At 41.0% G+C, this 20586-nt stretch overlaps 1 protein-coding gene across 1 annotated transcript; it reads left to right on the top strand.

The window, feature by feature from the left end:
* Positions 1–907: 907 nt before the first annotated feature.
* Positions 908–19844, top strand: LOC147678463 (vomeronasal type-2 receptor 26-like). Its single transcript, XM_086946584.1, has 5 exons — positions 908–1165; positions 5029–5136; positions 6822–7049; positions 12001–12124; positions 18949–19844. The coding sequence occupies exons 1-5, from the start codon at positions 908–910 to the stop codon at positions 19842–19844; spliced, it is 1614 nt and encodes a 537-aa protein (XP_086802710.1).
* The last annotated feature ends 742 nt before the right edge of the window (positions 19845–20586 follow it).

A 20586-nucleotide genomic window follows, 5' to 3' on the forward strand; every position in this document is an offset into this window, starting at 1 on the left:
GGCACGGGGTCATTTCAGTGAGGATGGCGAACAGATTGTCCCCGCCGTGCCGGCGGTGGCTACCGTCAGCCCGGCGGGGGCAATCCGCCCGCCATCCTAATGGGCCCTATGTAGCCTTAGGAACTTAAAAAGCAACACCTGTCCCAAAATCATACTTGCAGTGAGTACGTTTTTACAGGCAATTTGGCACAACAGAAGCAAAGTTTTAAAAGCAGTTATTTAGTGTTTTTGCACACTTTATATTTTACCTTTTTTAAAAGATGTTAGTATTTAGTAGGATATTGCATTTGTAATTTATGTCAGTAGCACATGATTGGTGGCTGTAATTTGCACTGACCCCATTAGGGGTCAATTTGTTCCAATCTACCTCATACTGTCGCGACTGGGCTAATGCCTTAAAATCACCTCGAATACTGCTATCAACGTATTACTCCGTTATGAAACTAGAGATTGAGTTTCGCACAGCCAATACTATATACTAGGGGAAAATAAACATATTCATAGTTTTTTTAGGGTGGATATGAAGTATGAATTGAATTGATACTGTATATTTGCTGTTTTCATGTTCTATTTTATTTGTTTTCTGTGATTTTTATTGTGTGTGTATATTTATTTGGTTTATGACAACCGAATGAAGTATTGTTACTACTACTAATTGCAAGTCTTTTTCCTACTGCTGACTGACACTCATGCTAGGTTACATAATGGCTGCCGTTGGTTCGTGTGGCATTAAGTGCTGCTTCCGAGAATGAGGCACAACTAACAAAGGGCAAAGTGATAGTAATAGGTTCAACTCATGAGGCAAGTCGGGATAGGTCGCAATAGAAAACACATCCTCACTTATACAAGCCCTCTCTTTTACTTTGTCAACAGTTTCAGTGTTACAACTTATGGTTGCGTTCAAGCCATGGCATTTGCCATTGATGAAATAAACCGGGAGAAGACTATCCTTCCAAACCTCACCCTGGGTATTCAGATCTCCGACACATGTTCTTCACACAAGAAGGCAATTGAGGGCACCCTGCAGATGTTGACAGGACAAGGGAGACCCACCCTGAACTACAGATGCAAAAGTCCTTCACCTCTCACTGCCATTATTGGCGAGTCTAGTTCCTCCATCTCAATGTCTATCGCCAGACTGTTGGGACTTTACAGATACCCACAGGTAAGACATGTGTGAGAGTAATGTGGCAGCTTGAAGACACTACCTTTGCTACTTCACAGCACTAAGTATGTCTATTTACTTGAGACGACTCAAAAGTCAGGGCATGTAGGAATTGTATTCCTGAGTTACTTTACAAAGACAAACACAGTATGGGTGAATACGATGTAAAAAACGAAGGGGCCAATTATGATGGCGGGTGAATTGCACCCGCCGGGCCGACGGTGGTCACCGCCGGCCCATCGGGGTGATCCGCCCGCCATCCTGACTGCAAAGACCCCCGCCATATTATGAAGGCTGGGTGGTCCGTGGCGGACGGAAAGACCTTCTGCCGCTTTTCCGACGGTCGACTCGTCGATAAGGGTGGGCGTAGTTCGGGAAGTAGCGCTACGCGAAGCTACGCGAAGTGCACGTCGCACTTCGCGAACTTCACGTAGCACTACGCGAGCTGCGTAGTAGCATGTTTGCACTGTGCAAGATGTGTTTTCAATGATTGCACAGTGCGGACAAGCATCCGGCACTGTGCAATCATTGAAAATGGCATCTTGCACAGTGCGAGCTGTAGTTTTCTGCTGCTCAAGTACATTATTACTCGAGCTGCAGCTTTCTCAACGCAAACTGGTAGTTTGTCATTGAGAGTGGTCGCGAGCATGCGCAACCACTCACAATGAGAAACCTTACCTCCCCGCGTTGAGAATCTCGCCGGGATGTCATTTTGCTTGCTCGCGGTCGCGAACATGACGTTCAGGACCGCGAACAAGCAAAAAATGAGCGCTGCACTACGCTACGCTGCACTACGCGTGTTCGCACTGTGCTACGTGCAGCTCGCGTAGTGCGAAGTTGCGCAAACTTCGCAAACTCCGCGAGCGTAGCGTAGTGCTTCGCCCAGGGTTACTCGTCGACTGGCAGAAAACAGGTTTATTATGGTGGCAGTGTCTGGAAGACACCGCCATCCATATTACTATGCAGGCTGTGATCAGCCTTTCCTTGGCTGTATTGCCACCATGGAAAGGCTGGCAGTTCCTGCTGTTGGGGGCCTGTTGCGGGCCCCCAGGGTGTTGGGGGTGGGGGGTACACATGGGGGTAACTATGGTACCCCCTTGCATTTGCATGTACAATGTGGCAGGCACCGAGCGGTGCCTTGTCACATTGCGCATGTAAAAGCACAACATGTATTTTTTACATTGTGTTGGGTGCTGCTTGCAGCACAGCCCTCCGCAATGTAAAATATACAGGATGCACCTGCCACACTGCGCATCATAATTCATATGGTGGGACCGCCGAACTATGGCGGGCGGTCCCTTTTGCAGCTGTCCGCCCGCCATCATAATCGGCCCCCTTGACTACTGAGAATTACTCAAACCTGATGCAGCCTTCAAGTCTTCACTAAAATATAGGACTGTGATCACATTTATGGAGGAGAGACTACATACGTTAGGTCTACCCCAATTTAAGATTCAGAAGCAACTGAGGAATTTACATTTAGTCCTAATACCAAAGTCAGGATTATCCAGATATAAGATAAATGGTTCCATGTTTAAATATTGATTACAAAAAAAGTATGCAAAAAATATCGATGTAAAAATATTGATTACAAAAATATTTAATCCCTATATTAAACAGGTAAGTACAGTATTGACTCCAAAATATCGATGTAAAAAATATAGATGTAAAAAATATTGACTTTAAAAAATAACATAACTTAAAATAAATCAAATAAAGAATATTAATATTATTAACAAAATAAATTATATTTAATGTACATTTGAACTAATTATAACAAATAAACTTAATTTAATACATATAAACACAAAAAGTGTACATATACATATATTTACTTAAATACATTTTATTAACTATTATCTTTATTTCATTTATAAACTTTTTTAATTATATTAAAATAAAAAAAACACATATATAAATATTTTTAAATAGAATATTCTATATTTAAGTAACCCAATAAATTATTTAAAAAATAATACATACATTTAATAACAAAATAAAAACATTAGAAGTTAAAAGGGGGGTAAAAATAACTATTCCCACTCCAGTGAGTGCAACAGTAGGGAAAGCGCTGGATAGCGGAGGGGTAAAATTTACTATTCCCACTCCAGTGAGTGCAACAGTAGGGAAAGTGCTGGATAGCGAAGCTGTAAAATGTACTATTCCCACTCCAGTGAGTGCAACAGTAGGGAAAGCGCTGGATAGCGTAGGCGTAAAAATTACTATTCCCACTCCAATCAGTGCAACAGTAGGTAAAGGGCTGAGTAGCGGAGGGGTAAAAATTACTATTCCCACTCCAATGAGTGCAACAGTAGGGAAAGCGCTGGATAGCGGAGGGGTCCAATTTACTATTCCCACTCCAATGAGTGCAACAGTAGGGTAAGCGCTGGATAGCGGAGGGGTAAAAATTACTATTTCCACTCCAGTGAGTGCAACAGTAGGGAAAGCGTTGGATAGGGAAGGGGTAAAAATGACCATTCCCACTCCAATGAGTACAACAGTAGGGAACGAGCTGGATGCCAAAACAATAAAAAACAAAACCATCAACATTTTTATTAAATTAAATTTGCAATATTAACAAATTTAATATATACATTGAAATATATTATTATTATTATAAAAAATAATAAACACATTTAATTACACATTATTTAACAGAATAACATCCACAACACACGCCTACAATTAATTACACAATTAAATGTTATAATTAATTAATGCAAATGAATGTATTATTATTGATTAATTAATCAATAAAAAATTAATTACTTACCACCTTTCACACCATTTACACATATAAACACCAAAACACACACCTAAAATTAATTACACAATTCCAATTAATAATTACCAAATAATTACTGGTAATTAATTTAAAAGTATTTAATAATTAATCAATAAAAAAAAGTAATTACTTACCACTCTTCACACAATTTACACATATAAACAACACAACACACACCTAAAATTAATTAAACAATTAACCTAATTGTTTATTAATTGACCAATTAAAATTAATTAACAACTCATTATTAAACTAATATTAATTAATCAATTAACACATTAATTATTCAATACATTTTTTTAAATTAAATTACTTCCCACCCTATTCCCCTATAAACCCACAACCTGCTCCGGAACTAAAAAACACAGAATTAAACTAAAAATAAATGAATAACTAGTAAAACTCTAAAACATATAATAAAATGACAAGCAATTCTCAGTAAAAACACAAAAATACATAAAATTATGAATACATCGATATTTTTGTAAACTATATTTGTGTAAATGATATTTATTACAAAGATATTTATGTAATCAATATTACTTACCTATCAGTCGATATTCTTGTCAGCTATATTTTTGTCGTCGATATTTCTTCCCCACAATATTTTTGTGGCGCTATTTCTGTCCCACGATATTTTTGCGGCGATATTTCTACTCTGCACCAAGATAAATATGCAGCTGAACATTACTCAGGTATACTACACTAGTCATCAGTCCTAAATCGAAAACTCAAGATCCAGTCATATGAAAGCCTTTATCAACTTCTCATTGCCTCCTACACTGCCTTGTGAATTGTCATAGTTCAATTTCTTTCCATTACTTGCATCTACAAATTTAAATTCATAAAGGAATTCTAACCTCACCCACATAATAAACCTGTTTAGAAACTGCCTTGTATAACTCTTGGTTTACTTCTACTTTAACACTTTATCTGTTGAGTTTCAAGACTCATACAATCCATTGTTTTTTATTTGTACATTGTACATATTGTTTTCTAATATGGTCTGTTCTGCGAATAAAAACAATTATTGAAATGATTATAATAAAATAATCATGGCTTAATCTCTCATTTTTAGATCAGTTATGATTCAACCAGTCCTTTACTCAGCAACAAGTATGAGTTCCCTTCCTTCTTCCGAACAATCCCAAGTGATGACAGCCTGGCCCAGGGATTGGCACAGCTGGTGGTGCACTTTGGTTGGACCTGGGTGGGCATTGTTACAAATGATGATGACTACGGAAGATTAGGTTCTCAGCGGCTCAAGGAGCAGCTACTGGAATATGGAGTTTGCTTTGCTTTTCATGAATCAATACCTATTGAACCTTCAGCCACAAAAACCAATGTCATTGTGGAGACTATTGCACACTCTTCAGTCAATGTTATTCTTGCATTTTGTTCAGGCTACATTTTGCTCCCAATAATAAGATCATTGTCCCGACAAAACATCAAAAGCAAGGTGTGGATTGCAAGTGAAGGGTGGGCGACTGCTCCCAGGCTAATAAGTAGCGAATTTGTCAATGTATTGAGTGACACTGTCGGTTTGACTGTGGAAGAGGAGATAATCCCAGCATTCAAAGATTACCTCCTAAAAATTCATCCTTCAGACTACCCAAAGGACAGATTTGTTAAACAATTCTGGGAACTGGCAATGGGATGTCTCTGGCTCAGTCCTGGATCCAATATGACTCTGGCAAATATGCCGTCTGTTGATGACAATGCCATTTGCAGGGGTGAAGAGAAACTTGAAAAATTCAAAGCAAAACATGAAAATGAGCCAGATCCACGAGTTTTCTATATGATTTACAATGCTGTTTACTCTGTGGCATATGCCCTAAAGAGCATTCTATCTTGTGTGCCAGGCTATGGACCATTTACCCTTAAAGCATGTGGGCAGCTTTTGGATTTTAAGCCATGGCAGGTATGTTTCTTTGCAAATTGTCTGCAATCAAGAGTCTCAGTCAAGGCATACTTCTCCAATTTGTTCATGTAAGAGCAAGAAATATTTTGCTTTGCTGGAATTTTTTGGGTGAACCTGTAGTGTGTTAGTGGCAGAGGGAAAGCTTGGAAGCACAGATAGATCAGAGGGAGATACTACAGAGAGTGACAAAGGCGATGGAAGCACTGGGAAAATGCACACTGAAGTCCTATATATTGGTTAATGCATGTGCTAGGAATTGGCTGTGGGCAGAACTGGAGTAATTTTCCAGTGAGAAATTACTTGGAATAATGCGTAATTGTGTGAGTAGTGTAATCCAGCATTTAGCACTGTTTTCTTAGTGCAAAATACACCCTCACCATCAAAATAAGGCAGGGGTGCATTTTTTGCAAAGAAAATCTAATACTTAATGCTACAGAACATGAACAGCAGTAGCCAGCATCTGTTCTCTCGGGTTAATTGTTTCTATGCTTCTCCTGCAGGATTTTGCCACACAATAGTCTTAATTACTCAAGCTGGTGTAATTGCGTAATTTCGCAACACAAGACTACTGCGTAATTAGTAACATTAGTCCGGTTACTCCGGCATAACTACAATTTCGCACAGGGAGGAGACATATTCTTTAAGAGAATGATCACTTGAAAAGGTGCCGGTGCCTACATGAAGCTGGATACCCAAGAGAAAGCTAGGCTTACCTTCAGGAAATCGGCAATATGGGGTTTACAAATGCACTTGGTCTGAGTTTCATACATGTGATTGGTCTCCAAATGAATGTAGCAATTGTTTTATTAAGTCAATTTATGCCAGTAGTATTGTGATGAGGTTCATGTGCTGATGTTTCTGGCTGGTCAACAAGAGGCTTGTGTGTATGGCTAACTAAGGTGTTCTCAGGATGGGTCATGATTTAGCAATGTGTACATTAATATCTCCAGCTCTTCCATTACATGAAAGGCTTACGCTTCAAAAACAAGATGGGGGAAGAGATATTCTTCGATGAATATGGCAACCCTCCTGCAGCCTATGACATCATCAACTGGCAGCGCGGGCCCGATGGTACCATCCACTATGAGAGTGTTGGATCATTTGACACAAGGCAGCAAAAGGGGCAAGAGCTCTATATCAACAGCAGTGCATTATCATGGGCCAGGCAAGGGAAAGAGGTATGTTGCAGTTGTGCTCACAAATACAGACCATATTCTGTCAATATTCTGAATTTTTTTTGTCACTGGCTTGAGCTAGTTTGTAACAAGAAACCACCCAATTCCATTTAAAGGGGTACCCCAGTTGTCTCATTGTTTTTGTGATCAGACTAATGACACAATCATCTGCAGTCACCAATTCTATCATCTCGATTTGGGTCTAAGGAGCAAATGGCCTATGTCTATATTTCTGGTTATGTTGAGGCTTCACAAATCAAGAACCCTACCGGAAATTGAAGTAGTTATGGCCATATAAATCCATCTATTATCTATCACCCACGTGAATTCCGATATGTGTGGTGACTTATGTCATTGTACATATTAGAATTCTGAGTAATGCGGAGAAGGCACATGCAGTATTTGCCAGGTGTGATTAATATCACAGCCTCGCATTTTTTACCAATGCAAATTTGTCAGATAACATTTGTTGAGGTTCAATTGGATACAAATGTGTGAGTATTTTTTTCTCACAGTACTTCCTTATGCATGGACGTGCATGGACGTCATTTTGAATTAGTCATAGCTTGCAGCAGTGACCGCCAACTTGCTTCTTGCTACTCCTGGCCCTTCGCAAAAGATGTGCCAGGAGTAGCAGGCAGCACGTTAGCTGTCACAGCGGCGACCCCTTACTCCCTCTAAATGACATCCACGACTTTCTGCTGTGGTAAACTTAATTATGTGATACCTCTAATTGGAAATGGGCCACATTTAGAATTGTTGTACAATTATCAGTATTTTATATAATGGACTTTCACGTTGATTGCATAGTATTGGCAATATTTTTAGATGCTGTTTACCTAGCATTTCTGCACTTGTGTTTTTAAAAATGACTTTTATTTTCATTTTATGTTTTATCATTGTTGGTTTTTATTTAGTATAATTACTTTGCTTATTTACTTAAGTTATTACCTTTGTGTTTTTCTTTCATGGAAATGTATGCAAATATCATTGGTACTACATTTAGAATGCCATTGTATGTGTTTGTCTTATGAACACCATGTGAACATTAGTTACGTGATGAGATCCTGGCAAATTTTTACTTGGGCTGAAACATGTTGACACACTAAAGGCCTCATCTGGGTTTCAGTTCCGACTGCCGCATTACAATGCAGGTGGTGAAAACTGAAACCAGACGGTCATTCTTGGTGGATTCTGATGGGTTCAAGGAGCCCGTCTTCCAGTCAGAGACCGGAATGTAATCCCAATGGACGGCCTTTCTGCCGTTTAGATTACGATGCTCGGTTTACGACAGGCTTTCCATGCTGAGCTTTTAAAAATGGAAAGCCTGTCGCAAAGCGAGTTTCCCTGCTGCATCTGGTTGTGGGGGTCAAAGGACCACCTATGGCGCCCTCCTGTTAATCCCAAAAGGAAGCAACAATATCTGAACTGGCATTATTAAGGGAGTCAAATAAACAAGTACGTGCAATACATTACAAGGAAGGAAGAAGGGAGACTCTTGGTACGTTTTTGAAATGTGCACATGGCATCATATAATTAAAGTAACAGTAAAAACGGTACAGTTGTAACAGCACTGTAGGCAGAGAATGCATAGGCAGCCCGAATTGGACTTGGTGCACAATTGTGCTTGTGAGAAATAAAAGTGGCGACACAAGTGAGAATGTGAAATCAGCGAAAGGCACACAGTGACAAAATTGTGAAGTATGTACAGTGAACTTTGTGGTTCAGAGGAACGATTTACAATGATTGGGTAGGTAATGACTGAACGATTTAATTGAACCACAAGATGTTTTGCGCCGTTAGTTGCGCTGAGGAGTCAACGACGTTTCGATCCTAGTGGATCAGGATCATCTTCAGGATTGGGTTGCTGGAAGGGCAGTGCTGAGGGTCAGGGTGGAAGGAGCAAGGTGGAGGGGAGTCCAACATATGGCATTTATCACCTGCTCATGAGCTTGCAACTCACTTCTGATTGCCTTACTTCTAATAAACCACCTCAAGACCTCTTCCTAATTTTGTGAATCTCTAAATTCAGCAAATGCCTCCAGGTTGAATTTTTAAACCATATAAAAACCAGCATTCAGTGCAATTAATATATGATCGACAGGTCATGCTTAGGGTGCATTCACAAATTATTATTATGCATTTACATTGTCCCTATAGTCTAACTATTATCCAGATCATAGTACAAAAGATATCAACCTCTGAAGGTTGGAAGACTGATTCTGCCATTGTACCCTTCATCTTCAAGCTCCAGTCCTCCGTTTATCCACCATCTAGGAGTTAGCCTGTCTTCTGCAGCATTGCTAAGAAGCTTCAATTGAAAGTGCTGTAGTGTCTGCTTCTGGACTACTTGTCACACAGAAGGAACAACTATTTTTGATATCACAGCTGCTTTCAGGATATGGCTCTGAGATTAAGCATTCATGAAACAATTGTTATGTCAGGCCTAGGGCATTGAGTGATCTAGGCTTTCTTAATGAGAGTGTTGGGTTGGTCTACCACAGCGCGTTTTTTTAATTGATTAATATCATAGTAATAGGTCCTGAATATAGTGCTTATAAGCATTTGATTTTGTGAGCAGTTATGTAAAGAGATACTAGAAATATTCCAGTAGCTATGGGGCTGCACTGTATCGAAACAGATTATTTTGACATCAGTAAAGCTTGTAAATAATTAAAAGAAATGTATGTGCCACTCTCTCAATTATGTTCTTGGAGCTGCAGGGGCTGGGATTCCCTTGCCTCATCAAGCCTTGCAAACAATGCCCCTCTTTGTCAAAATGTCTAGGGTTTTCCTTTTGTCCAGTGATTAATTTGATCCAGTGGTTGCATGTGTGCCACACTAGCACACATTTTCTCTTGTCCAGCACTTATTTTTCCACATCAGATTTTAGACCTACAGCAAAAGAGAGAAAAAACAAAAAAGGGGGAAGGAGAAAGAGAGAGACAAAATAATATCACAAAGAAATAAAGCAGGGATGAAAAAGAACATAACACAGTGAGCTGAAGGGAAAGGAAGTGTCTGTGGTGGATGAAAAAGACATGAGGTTGATTCAAAACAATGCAGCCTTCAAATTCAGTACTCCGACATTTGATTGTGCGCTTCTTACGTCAAACTGTGGGTCCCACCTCTTATTATTTTTCAAATTAGACATGCTTGTGTCCCGTATAGCCAAATCTTTACCTCAACACGTCAATATGTCGCAATTAGGAGTCAGTGTCCATAATCGATGTGTTCACATGCCCAGTGGCACACATCTTCATAAACTAAAACATTTTGTGACTTCCGTGCTTTTAGGTTTACTTTGTGTCCAGTATCTGGGTTGGTTTATGCCCTAGAGAAGTGTCCTAATGTACTGTTTTACTTGGCTAGAAAGTATGGTTTTCACATGGATGCAATTATGTGGAATCAAATAGGGTACCGGTATGGATACAAGAGTGCTCCTGGGAAATGTTTTTAATTTCATATCTTTATGCAAGGGAAGGGATTTTGAAATGCGCAATTGTGAGTAATGTATTATTCAGCGGCAGCTCCTCTGCCAAGGTTGGGGAGCATCACCCCACTGCTTTGCAGCAATAAAATAAAGGAAAAATGAAATGATAAAATCTCAAGGTTATTATCTTTTTAATTTTTCCCTGCTGTGGCAGCTTTGCAAATGGGGCAGGGCGGCTCTGCTGACAGAGCAGTGGAAGAGTGGGTTGCACTCTGTAAGTGCGCATTAACGTTTGGCCAGCTGTCTTAGGCCGGCCAAACATTCATGACCAGTTTGCACGTTCTACACCCAAGCTGCATTACAGCCTGCATGGAGATAATGCCCAGGCTCCCCTTCCCTGGCTGTGCTGCGAACCACACCCTGACCACCACGTGCCCTTCCCTGCTGCGCCCCGTCTGAGCCGACTGCTCCTAGTAATATTACGCATGTGGAAAAGACTTTCTATAAATGCAACAGAAAAGCATATTTTTCTACATGGAGGAAGCCCTGCTCTTCAGCTGCCCAACATTGATGGGGTTGTTTTCTGCCCATTTCCGGTCTGCAAAGAGATTATACCTTATGCTTTACAGGAGTAAATTTGCAACCAATGTCTAGGGTAGGAGCGTGTGAGGACAAGGTTTGGGAAAACCGAACAACCAAGTACATTTGTGAGTATTTACAAGGTTTGTGAGTGTTTATCAGTGCTTAATTTGAGCCAGAGTTTTCTGGTGCACAGCACCAGCACTTACTCATCAACAACTGCACTTTCCATGACACCAGTTAAGGACACATTAATTTAGGGTTGACACTGGGAGACGAAATGATTTTCCCAGAATCAAAGGATGTTGAGCTGATGCCGAGACTCGAACCAGGTTCCCCAGTTTTGAAGTCAGCAGCTCTAGCCATTACGCAACATCCTTCTTCCTGCTTTTCTGGTTAGTAGTTGGTTCTGTTTTAGGTGGTGCTAACCGGAGAAATGGGCTGGTGCAAGCTGCCCCCTGACAAGAGCACTGGCACTTATTATTTTTTACCACTGGTGTTTACGAATGTGCGTTGAACGCCCACCCTGGAATGTAAACTTACACTCCTGATAGTAGTATTTTCACTCAAGAATCCTTGTGTCATTAATCGTTTAACAAGTGTAACATCACCTTTTAGGAATGCTATGTGTTTTTAGTATGTAACCAAAGCCTACATAGGGAATTAGTTCTGTGAATTGGGCCCATGCTGGATCTTCTTTGGTCTGTGTCATTCCCACTGATTAATGTAACAGGGTCACATGCTTAACACACAATGCACAAGAAAGGGAGTGACCTTTCTGTCCCCTCAGCAACTAGATGGTAGATAAAGTGAATGGGTTTCTTCAGTCATGGATTTAGGGATTCTACACTTAAAAGTTTCAGATGAGTAGAACTGTATACCAATAAAATGTACACAGATGATAGCTCTGAATGTTTCTCTCCCTTTTTTTCTCACCCTAAGGCTCCTCGTTCTGCTTGTAGTGAAAGCTGCATTCCTGGTTATTACAAGGCAGGGCGAAGAGGGCAGCCAGTCTGCTGCTATGACTGCCTCCCATGCTCTGAAGGAGAGGTGTCAAAAGAAAGAGGTAGGCCTGTGTCTAATATAGCTCTGGCTAAAAACAGCTTTAAAACTGTTTAGATCTCATTCCAGCAAATCTTTGAAAAAGTGCAATAGGAACCACAGGGAGAGTGTGGACTGTTCTGTCAGTACCCTTCAGCTATTCGCTTTCATATGTTGCATGGACACCACAAAATGGGCATTAGTTACCCAAAATATGAAGCAAAAATGCACAATAAGGTGGCAATTTTATTATGATCCGGTGTGTCTGTGTATTAATGGGCACATTAGAAACATATTGCAATAGAAGAAACATGTCAAATTATCGAGAATTATTGGGTGAGTAATGTAAAAAAAAACCCTGGTCAGAAGCCAAAAATATTCTATCTATCTATCTATCTATCTATCTATCTATCTATCTATCTATCTATCTATCTATCTATCTATCTATCTATCTATCTATCTATCTATCTATCTATCTATCTATCTATCTACATATATTTATATTCTTTTTTTAAACATTTGAACTGTTGTTTAGAACAAAATCATTTAAAGTTCAGTATTGGGAAATGAACAGTGAAAGTAGTCCACAGCGAACAAACAAGGAAAACAAAAATAAGAGCTGTATTTGACATGTTCATCCTTAGGAGGGTCTGGATAAAGTCTTAAAATGACAGCCTTCTTCAGATGAGTGACATGGACAAAAGAGAAATTCAGGTGTATGTGGCTTTTTTTAATTTTCTGAATTTCCATGGAACGGATGCTTCAGAAATTTGCTTCAGTAAGAAGAATCCTCTTGCCTATTTGGTGAAGTGCAGTGAAGTTAAAAAAAAACCTCTGATAAAAGCCTTTTCTCATTATGCCAGGAGGGTGCAACTAGCCCACCAGCTACCTCCAGTAAGCGCCACAGAGCTGCGTTGCAGAGAGGTGTAAAAAGGGGCATGGCCTCAGAACATCACTCTGCAACGCAGCACCCTGGCGCATACTGGAGGTACCTGGTGGGCTAGTTGGCCCCCAGGGACCCGCAGTATTCAAGGGGAATTTGTTCCCCCTCTGAAAACGCCCCAGGGGGGCGCATTTGCAGAGTGGTGCATGAAGTGGGCGTGGCCTCCGGCCCTATCCCGTTTTAAAAAAATAGATATATTTTGTGAAGGGGGGCTCCCCTTCCTTTTTCTTTTTTGGGGCCCTGGGAGCCCCATCCCCCAGAATTCACCCCCAAATTAAATTAAAAAAAAATATTTATGGGAAGATGGCCGCATGTCCCCCCTCCCATGGCCAATTCCGGGCACTGGAGACCCAATTCCCTGGGGCATGGCCACATTTTAAAAATATTTTTATGGAGCCCCCTTCCCGGGACACTTAAGGCCCGGGGACCTCATCCCCCGCGGCTGGCCCTCACCGTTGGGAACCGTGGGGGGTCCCCAATCCCCTTACTGTCCCGCCAGCTCCCCGCCTCCTGTGGGAGCCGGCATTGCTTTTCCACATGGGGAGCAGCTAACATGCTGTTCCCCATATGTAAAAGCAATCTGCTTTGCTTCTTTGAAGCAAAGCAGTTTGAAATGACAGGGTGGAAGCCGTAATGCTTCTGTCCTGCCATTGCAAACAGCAGTGTCCCGGGTAGTGAGCACCCCGGGACACTGCAGGAGCCGGCCCTGGGGGTTGCGGTCCCCAAAGCCATTGAGGGCTCCGGGAGGTGGGCCGCAAAGGCCCCCTCCCACATTCTTTTGAAACCCCGGGGGTGGTGGTCCCCAGATCTGGGGGGCCTCAGAGCCCCCCACCCAATTTTGTTAAGCCCCAGGGGTGATGGTCCCTGGGGCTTGGGGGGCCTGAGAGCCCCCACCCATTTGTTTCAAGCCCCGGGGGGTGGTCCCCCGCATACATTAAATTATTGCCTCGGGGGTGGTCCCCGGGGCTGGGGGGCCCTGAGATCCCCCCACCCAATTCACAATAGCCCCGGGGTGGCGGTCCCCGGGGCTGCGGGGTGCCCCATGAGCCCCCATATACATTATAACCGAGCCCCGGGGGTGGCGGTCCCCTGGGTTGGGAGGGCCTGAGAGTCCCCCACCCATTTTGAAGAAGCCCTGGGGGTGGCGGTCCCCGTGGCTGCGGGGGTCCCCATGAGCCCCCCGCATATATTAAATTAGAGTCCCTGTGCAGGCCTAGTCGGTCAGGGTATGTCTATCCTGCCCCCTTGGCGTGGTTTGCACACATATTTCACTGACTTCCTCAGCCTTGCTTCTACCGGGGCACAAAATGGCTGCCAACAGTTCCTGGTTTCCAATGTTTACAACCGCTTGACAGCCAATTAGATTTGCACTGCTGATGACGTCACATATTACATCACTAATGAAATGGTCAGTGACATCACTCATGACATCACTATTGGTGAATCAGTGGATATGTATGTAGATTTGGGAATTACTGAATAGGTTGTTCTAACTGGTATTGGTATCTCACTAAAACTCTAAGGGCCATAATTAGAGTAGAGCAGAAGGGATACTCCTTTCAAATACGAAGGAGATCCCGTCAGCAGTATACCAAGAGACAAAGGCCATAATGCACTTGTAATACGGCAGGCAGGACATCCGCCATGTTTTTGATAGAGCATCCTGGCTGCCGTTCTCTAAATATGGTGCTTACAGGTTTATTGAGATATTGCTATTCAATACCAGTTGTTTGTAATACAGTTCAATTTTTTTTATTTCTTGTTTTATTACTTCTGAGTATTGTATGTGGGCTGGCTGCTCTGGATCGGACATGGCCCCCTCTATCTTTCGGGAAAAGCAAATGTCTAGCGCCCTAAGACCAGGAGGAAAGCAATAGTTTCCGTCATTCAAATCTAAATGCAAGGTTTTCTCAAGTACGCATTTTATCAGTGAAGCAGCATGCGGGGAAAATGTCTTGTCATTGTCTGTACTAGGCAGTGCTCTCTCTGTGGATGGTTATACAGAGTTAGTTTTACTCATACAATTAACACCTTGATTTTTGTTTGCTTTCTATTTTCATCATCATAAAAAACTTTATTTCAGTCGAACAACCAAAAAAGCTTGCAAAGAAAAAACAGTCGATAAAAAATCATGGTGGTTAGAATTTAACAGTAGTTACCATGGTTATTTACATGGATCTAATTACAATACCTCTATAGTTTGATCGATAAAAGCAAGTTTACCATGGTGCATCAACTATATACAATAATTCCAAAGCTCATGTAGGTTGAATGATTACAAAGACAGAGGCACTGGCTTACTAAAGAAAGGCCCTGATAAAAACCTATGAATATTGACAGTGATGGTCCAGATAGTATAAATTTGTCTAAAAATGTAAGATAGCCATACAGTGTCAGTTCCTTTTATCACATTATGACTAGAATAAAACCAGTCAGTGACTTATACTTCTTAAAGCATGCAGGCTTAAGTGTTTTTTTTTCTTTTTAGAAATTAAACCTGTAGAAGAATTAAGAATCTTTCTATTTTCAGTATTGTTTCCTAGTTCTATTTAGAGAAGTATACTTTACTGCATCAGTTAATGAAGAGTGTTGTACAATACAGCAACAAAGATGAATTCACTTCTGTCCACGTCCCTCCCTTAAAACTCCCCTAAAACATGGCCCAACTCAGCCTTCCCAGGATCAACAGTAATCTGCACCCCTCCTGGTCCAGTTTGCTTCCATTCTATCCTGTGTGTGGCTCCTTTCTTATAGGTATGAAACATCCACATGAAGAGATGAAGAATGTTGCCTTCCTTTCAGCAGCCCATGTGTTCATGGTATGCAAAATTAGATTTTCCTGCAGCCATTTCTATGTCGTGCCTACAGAGAGCTTTAGCTGTTTACAATAAAATGAAACAGATTGGGATTTGTGATTGCCTCTTAGTCATTAATGAATGGCGTTATTGTATCACTCAGTTCAATGTTCCCCCTTCCATGGATTTACTCTCTATTATTGTTTTGTCCCACCACTGGAACATAGGTTCTAAATCATCCTTTTGATTGGATATGTTGCATCCTTCCATTGTTGACATCAGGGCACTATTTTTACATTCGCCGTTTTAGCACTCTTTGATCATTCCACGTCAGTTCAGCACTCCTACCCACACTTCTGTTGGCTGATTCCATGTCTCTTTCCTTCCCTCCCTTTGCCCCTGCTTCTTTTTTTTTATAACAATTTCTTACTTGCGAAAATTTGTTTTGAGAGGTCCTGTAAGCTGTTACCGGTTGTGATCACTCCCAATATGGTCACCAGTATGTGCACATAAGTGGATATGCATCAACGCCCATCTTGTAATTATTTATACTTCAAGAAAAACATTCCAAGATAAATGCAGATGCATTCACAAGCATGCACAAACGCAGGAGGCCATCCTTTAATGGCTTTGGCCATAAACTAACGCAAACCAAACAAGTGTTGTTAAAGCCAGTAGCTCTGCACCCATATTTAAAAGGAGAGAAATGTTGGCTTTGCAAAACCATGCTTTAGGTTGGTAGTTGAAGGCAGATTGTTGATCAATTTAGCCTCATTGTAGACTGGATGTTTTTTCTGGCACTCATGTGTGAAGGAATGGGCTAGATATTTTGGATTAGCTCTTCACTGCCACTGTTGCTAACATTCAGGAAGGCAAGATGACATACAATAAAAGCCAGTCAGAGGCTGTAGATAATCAAATATATTATTTTCATTAATTGTATTAGCCCTAATATTACGTTTTTTCCATTTCCTAACATACAATAGTCATTTTAATGTTTTTGTTTATCCTTCTTTTAATCCAGGATAGTCAGAGCCTAGTGTTCAAACATGTTTAAATGTAAGTGGGAAAATAGCTTCTTCAACCGTGCAATTTTTATTTAAACTTTATGAAGCCCAAACTAATTGCAATGGACACACCAAAATTTCAAATGTGGCATGCTAACAGCAAAGATATTTTTGAATTTCAAGCAGAGCACATGTAGCTAGTGCCTGACCAACAAACCACATCTACTCAAGAACTCAAAAGCCAGATGTCCAGGCAAAAGTAATGTGGACAACACATTTCCTAAAGCAAAGCTCCCTTGCCGCTAGGTGGATAAGCAATAATTGTGAACATTACTGGCTTGATTACAATGTCGGTCTGAAAGCCTCCGACTGACAGTCGGATTCTCCTAGACCATGTTGGAACCCTTCCGATCAACTCGTTCAGAAACAAATCTGAGCGACCAATTACGATGCTTGTGGTCGGAAGAGAAACCGTTCAGTCATTCCGAATCAGTTCCGACCGGCAATTGGAGAATCTGAGCCACTTGGAGCAGATTCATACAGCTCTACGGACAGCATTTTAGACCCACCAATTACCATGTCAGTCTCTGACAGCCTTTCTGACTCGGTCTATCAGACATAAAAAGGCTGTTGGAAACTGACTTTGTTGGCCCCTAAAAGGCCCCCTTCATCCTGAGTCCTCCGGTTATGGGTCATGGGGTACCCAAGGACCACCATAGGGTGCCCGTGACACGTTGCAAGGTTTTCTGAAGACATCAATTTTCCCCATAGCAGCCTGTGTTTTTAGGCAGAACACAGGCTCCCATTGAAGTCAATAGGAGTCCTTCCGAATGGTGTTCTGAAGCATCATAACCAGTCGGGCGGAACCGCCAACCGTGAGTCAGTTTGAACCAAATCCAACGAGGAGTTGGGTGGTTTAGTTTCCGACCGACATCATAAAAAGGCCGTTTGTGTGTAGTATGTGGCAGAAGTCACACACTTTGTGATTGACTGTATACCACAGTTGAAAGGTAATAAGAAGACTAAATCGAGGTCTATGAACGCAACAAATAAATAGCAACAGAAGAGAAGTGAACTAAGGTGTTTAAGGAGAAGAGGTAGAGAAGAAAGCTCGAACATTTTTGAAGGACACATTTTCACAGAAGAGACTATTTTTGAGGAAACTAGGACATTTTGTATAGTGCAAATATAGCTGCATCGTGAGAGAAAATTGCTTAGAATTTATAAACTGATATTAAGGTCATATTCCACAGTTTGCACATCATGGTTATTCAGGGATTAGTTAGAACAAACATTAACCTAGTTTAGATTATCTGTTTACATTAAATACCCCAGTAAATGGGAGAAGACACATCCTGCTGGAAAGCAAACATTGGTTAGAATAATGACCCCCATTGGTGAAGCAGGAATAAATCCTAACATGAGGAGAACAGGGAAGAGAAAATAAAACAAAGGTGGAGAATGATAAATGATTAATGGTGATTACTGAAAAGGGTGAACCTTACAAATACTACTTTGATAGACAATGCAACTTTCTTCTAATCCTTCTTATATGAATCGGGAATGACTGTTCTACCCTTTGTGAGTGCCTAATTTCACCTTGCCAGTGTGTCTCAGCCACAATATGCCTTGTTGTCACACGCTTCATAAGGATCAGTGGTAAATTAATCTACGCCTTCCCCAGTCTCTATTCAATCAATCTTACTTGTGCAGATTATTGGCCTTTTGGGAGATTTCTGACATGTGTGACCCAACCTAGATAACTCAGGGAAATGAAAACAGTGTTGAATGCTGTGCAGGACATGGTATATGTGCACATGTTGATGCTGCCAGCTACAGTGGACAGATGATCCTCTGAACTTCTTAAAGGTAAGGAATCCAGAAATCAACCTAAGCTCTTGTTGGTTAGAATAGATCACTAGAGTGGCTGCCAATTAAGAGATGTTGATGAAGAAAGAAGTGCTGTTGAAAGGGTTTTTCAACAAGTATATGTTTTGGCACTCTCTATGTGACTCTATCATTATAATTATGGTATCTAACACCTTGATCAGTCTATGTTCTTAAATGCATTATTTATTTCTAAAATGTGTGTCTTCTCCTACAGATTCCAGTAAGTGTTGGCCATGTCCAAGTGACCAGTGGCCCAATGAGAAACGAAGTGATTGTGTACCAAAGAGATTAGAGGTTCTATCCTACACTGATACTGTAGGAGCAACTCTGTCTGTTGCCGTCATACTCTGCGCCTTCATAACATTAATATTGCTGATCATCTTCATCAAATTTCGGGACACTCCAATTGTGAAAGCCAACAACAGGAATCTCACTTACCTTCTCTTGGTGTCTCTTGTGTTGAGCTTTCTTTGCTCTTTACTCTTCATTGGAGAACCTCAACCAGCATCCTGTTTACTGCGTCAAACTGCTTTTGGAATCTTGTTTGCTCTCTGTGTATCATGCATTTTAGCCAAAACCATTATGGTTGTCATTGCATTCAATGCCACAAAGCCAGGAAGTAATATGAGGAAGTGGCTGGGCCCTCGTGTACCCATGGTTACTGTCTCAGTTTGTACAGTCATTCAAGTACTCATCTGTGCCACCTGGCTTGTCCTTTGCCCACCTTTCCCAGAGAAGAACATGAAAATGAAGATAGGCACCATCATCTTGCAGTGCAATGAATGTTCTCCGATTGCCATGTGGTGCATGCTGGGATACATGGGTCTTTTGGCTTTCATTAGCTTTGTGGTGGCCTTCCTGGCACGGAATTTGCCCAACAGTTTCAATGAGGCCAAGTGGATTACATTCAGTATGCTGGTGTTCCTCAGTGTGTGGTTGTCCTTCATCCCAGGCTATCTGAGTACACAAGGGAAATACATGGTGGCGGTGGAGGTCTTTGGCATTATCTCTTCTTGTGCTGGAATAGTTGTTTGCATCTTTTTACCAAAGTGCTACATAATATTGCTGCGGCCTGAATTGAATACCAGAGAACATCTTCTAGGGAAATAATATTTGCGTAATGGAAAGATAAACACAACTAAGGAAACCTTATATCTAAAATAGTGCAATTTTATTATTTATTGTCTTGTACACATGCCTTAAAGATAATTTAAAGAGAATGTGAAGTTGAGTGCCCTTAGAGAAAATCTATCTTTGTAATGGTAAAAAATGCTGTGTTAGATTTCTCTACAAGCTTTTCTTTGCATTCACAGACACAAGGATTATGAGTCAGGGTCTCTGTTTTCTATTTTTACTGACTTGTCCGTAAAAATAGATACCGAAAACAATTTATTTTTCTGTCTGTATTTTTTTTTAAACGTGGAAAAAATGTGAAAATATTTTTGAGGGGATGATTCACACTCCTGTCAAATCATGTGGCTAGGTCTATAGCTGTGCAGACTGACAGGCAGGGGAGGTAATACAAAATATTCATGTGAAGCTTAAATTATTGCAGCAATACAGCTGTTTAGGGATTCTACAATGCAAATGATTTCAGATGGCTAAATTGTACTGTAAATGGCTAAAGCTCATTAGAGGTGAACAAACATTGAAAAATACCTATTCCAGCGTCATTGTTTACACTGAGCACAAAATAAATATGGATAAATACAATAAAATGAGCAAAAAATAAACGTGGATACATAACAATGGAAATGTCAAAACATACCATAAACCGGAAGCCTTAAAAGTGAGACGCCATTGAAACTCAGAGTTTAGATCATATATCTCTTAAATTACTTTATGTGGTAAA

Source organism: Lissotriton vulgaris, chromosome 12 (genome assembly GCF_964263255.1).
Source record: "Lissotriton vulgaris chromosome 12, aLisVul1.2, whole genome shotgun sequence".
NCBI lineage: Eukaryota > Metazoa > Chordata > Amphibia > Caudata > Salamandridae > Lissotriton > Lissotriton vulgaris.

Excerpts from the sequence above, each read along its gene's own strand:
- LOC147678463 (XM_086946584.1), top strand. The coding sequence starts at position 908 with ATGGCATTTGCCATTGATGAAATAAACCGGGAGAAGACTATCCTTCCA. Across the intron at positions 1,166-5,028 it reads GACTTTACAGATACCCACAG|ATCAGTTATGATTCAACCAG; the intron begins GTAAGACATGTG and ends TCTCATTTTTAG. Across the intron at positions 5,137-6,821 it reads CCCAGGGATTGGCACAGCTG|CTCTTCCATTACATGAAAGG; the intron begins GTGGTGCACTTT and ends TAATATCTCCAG.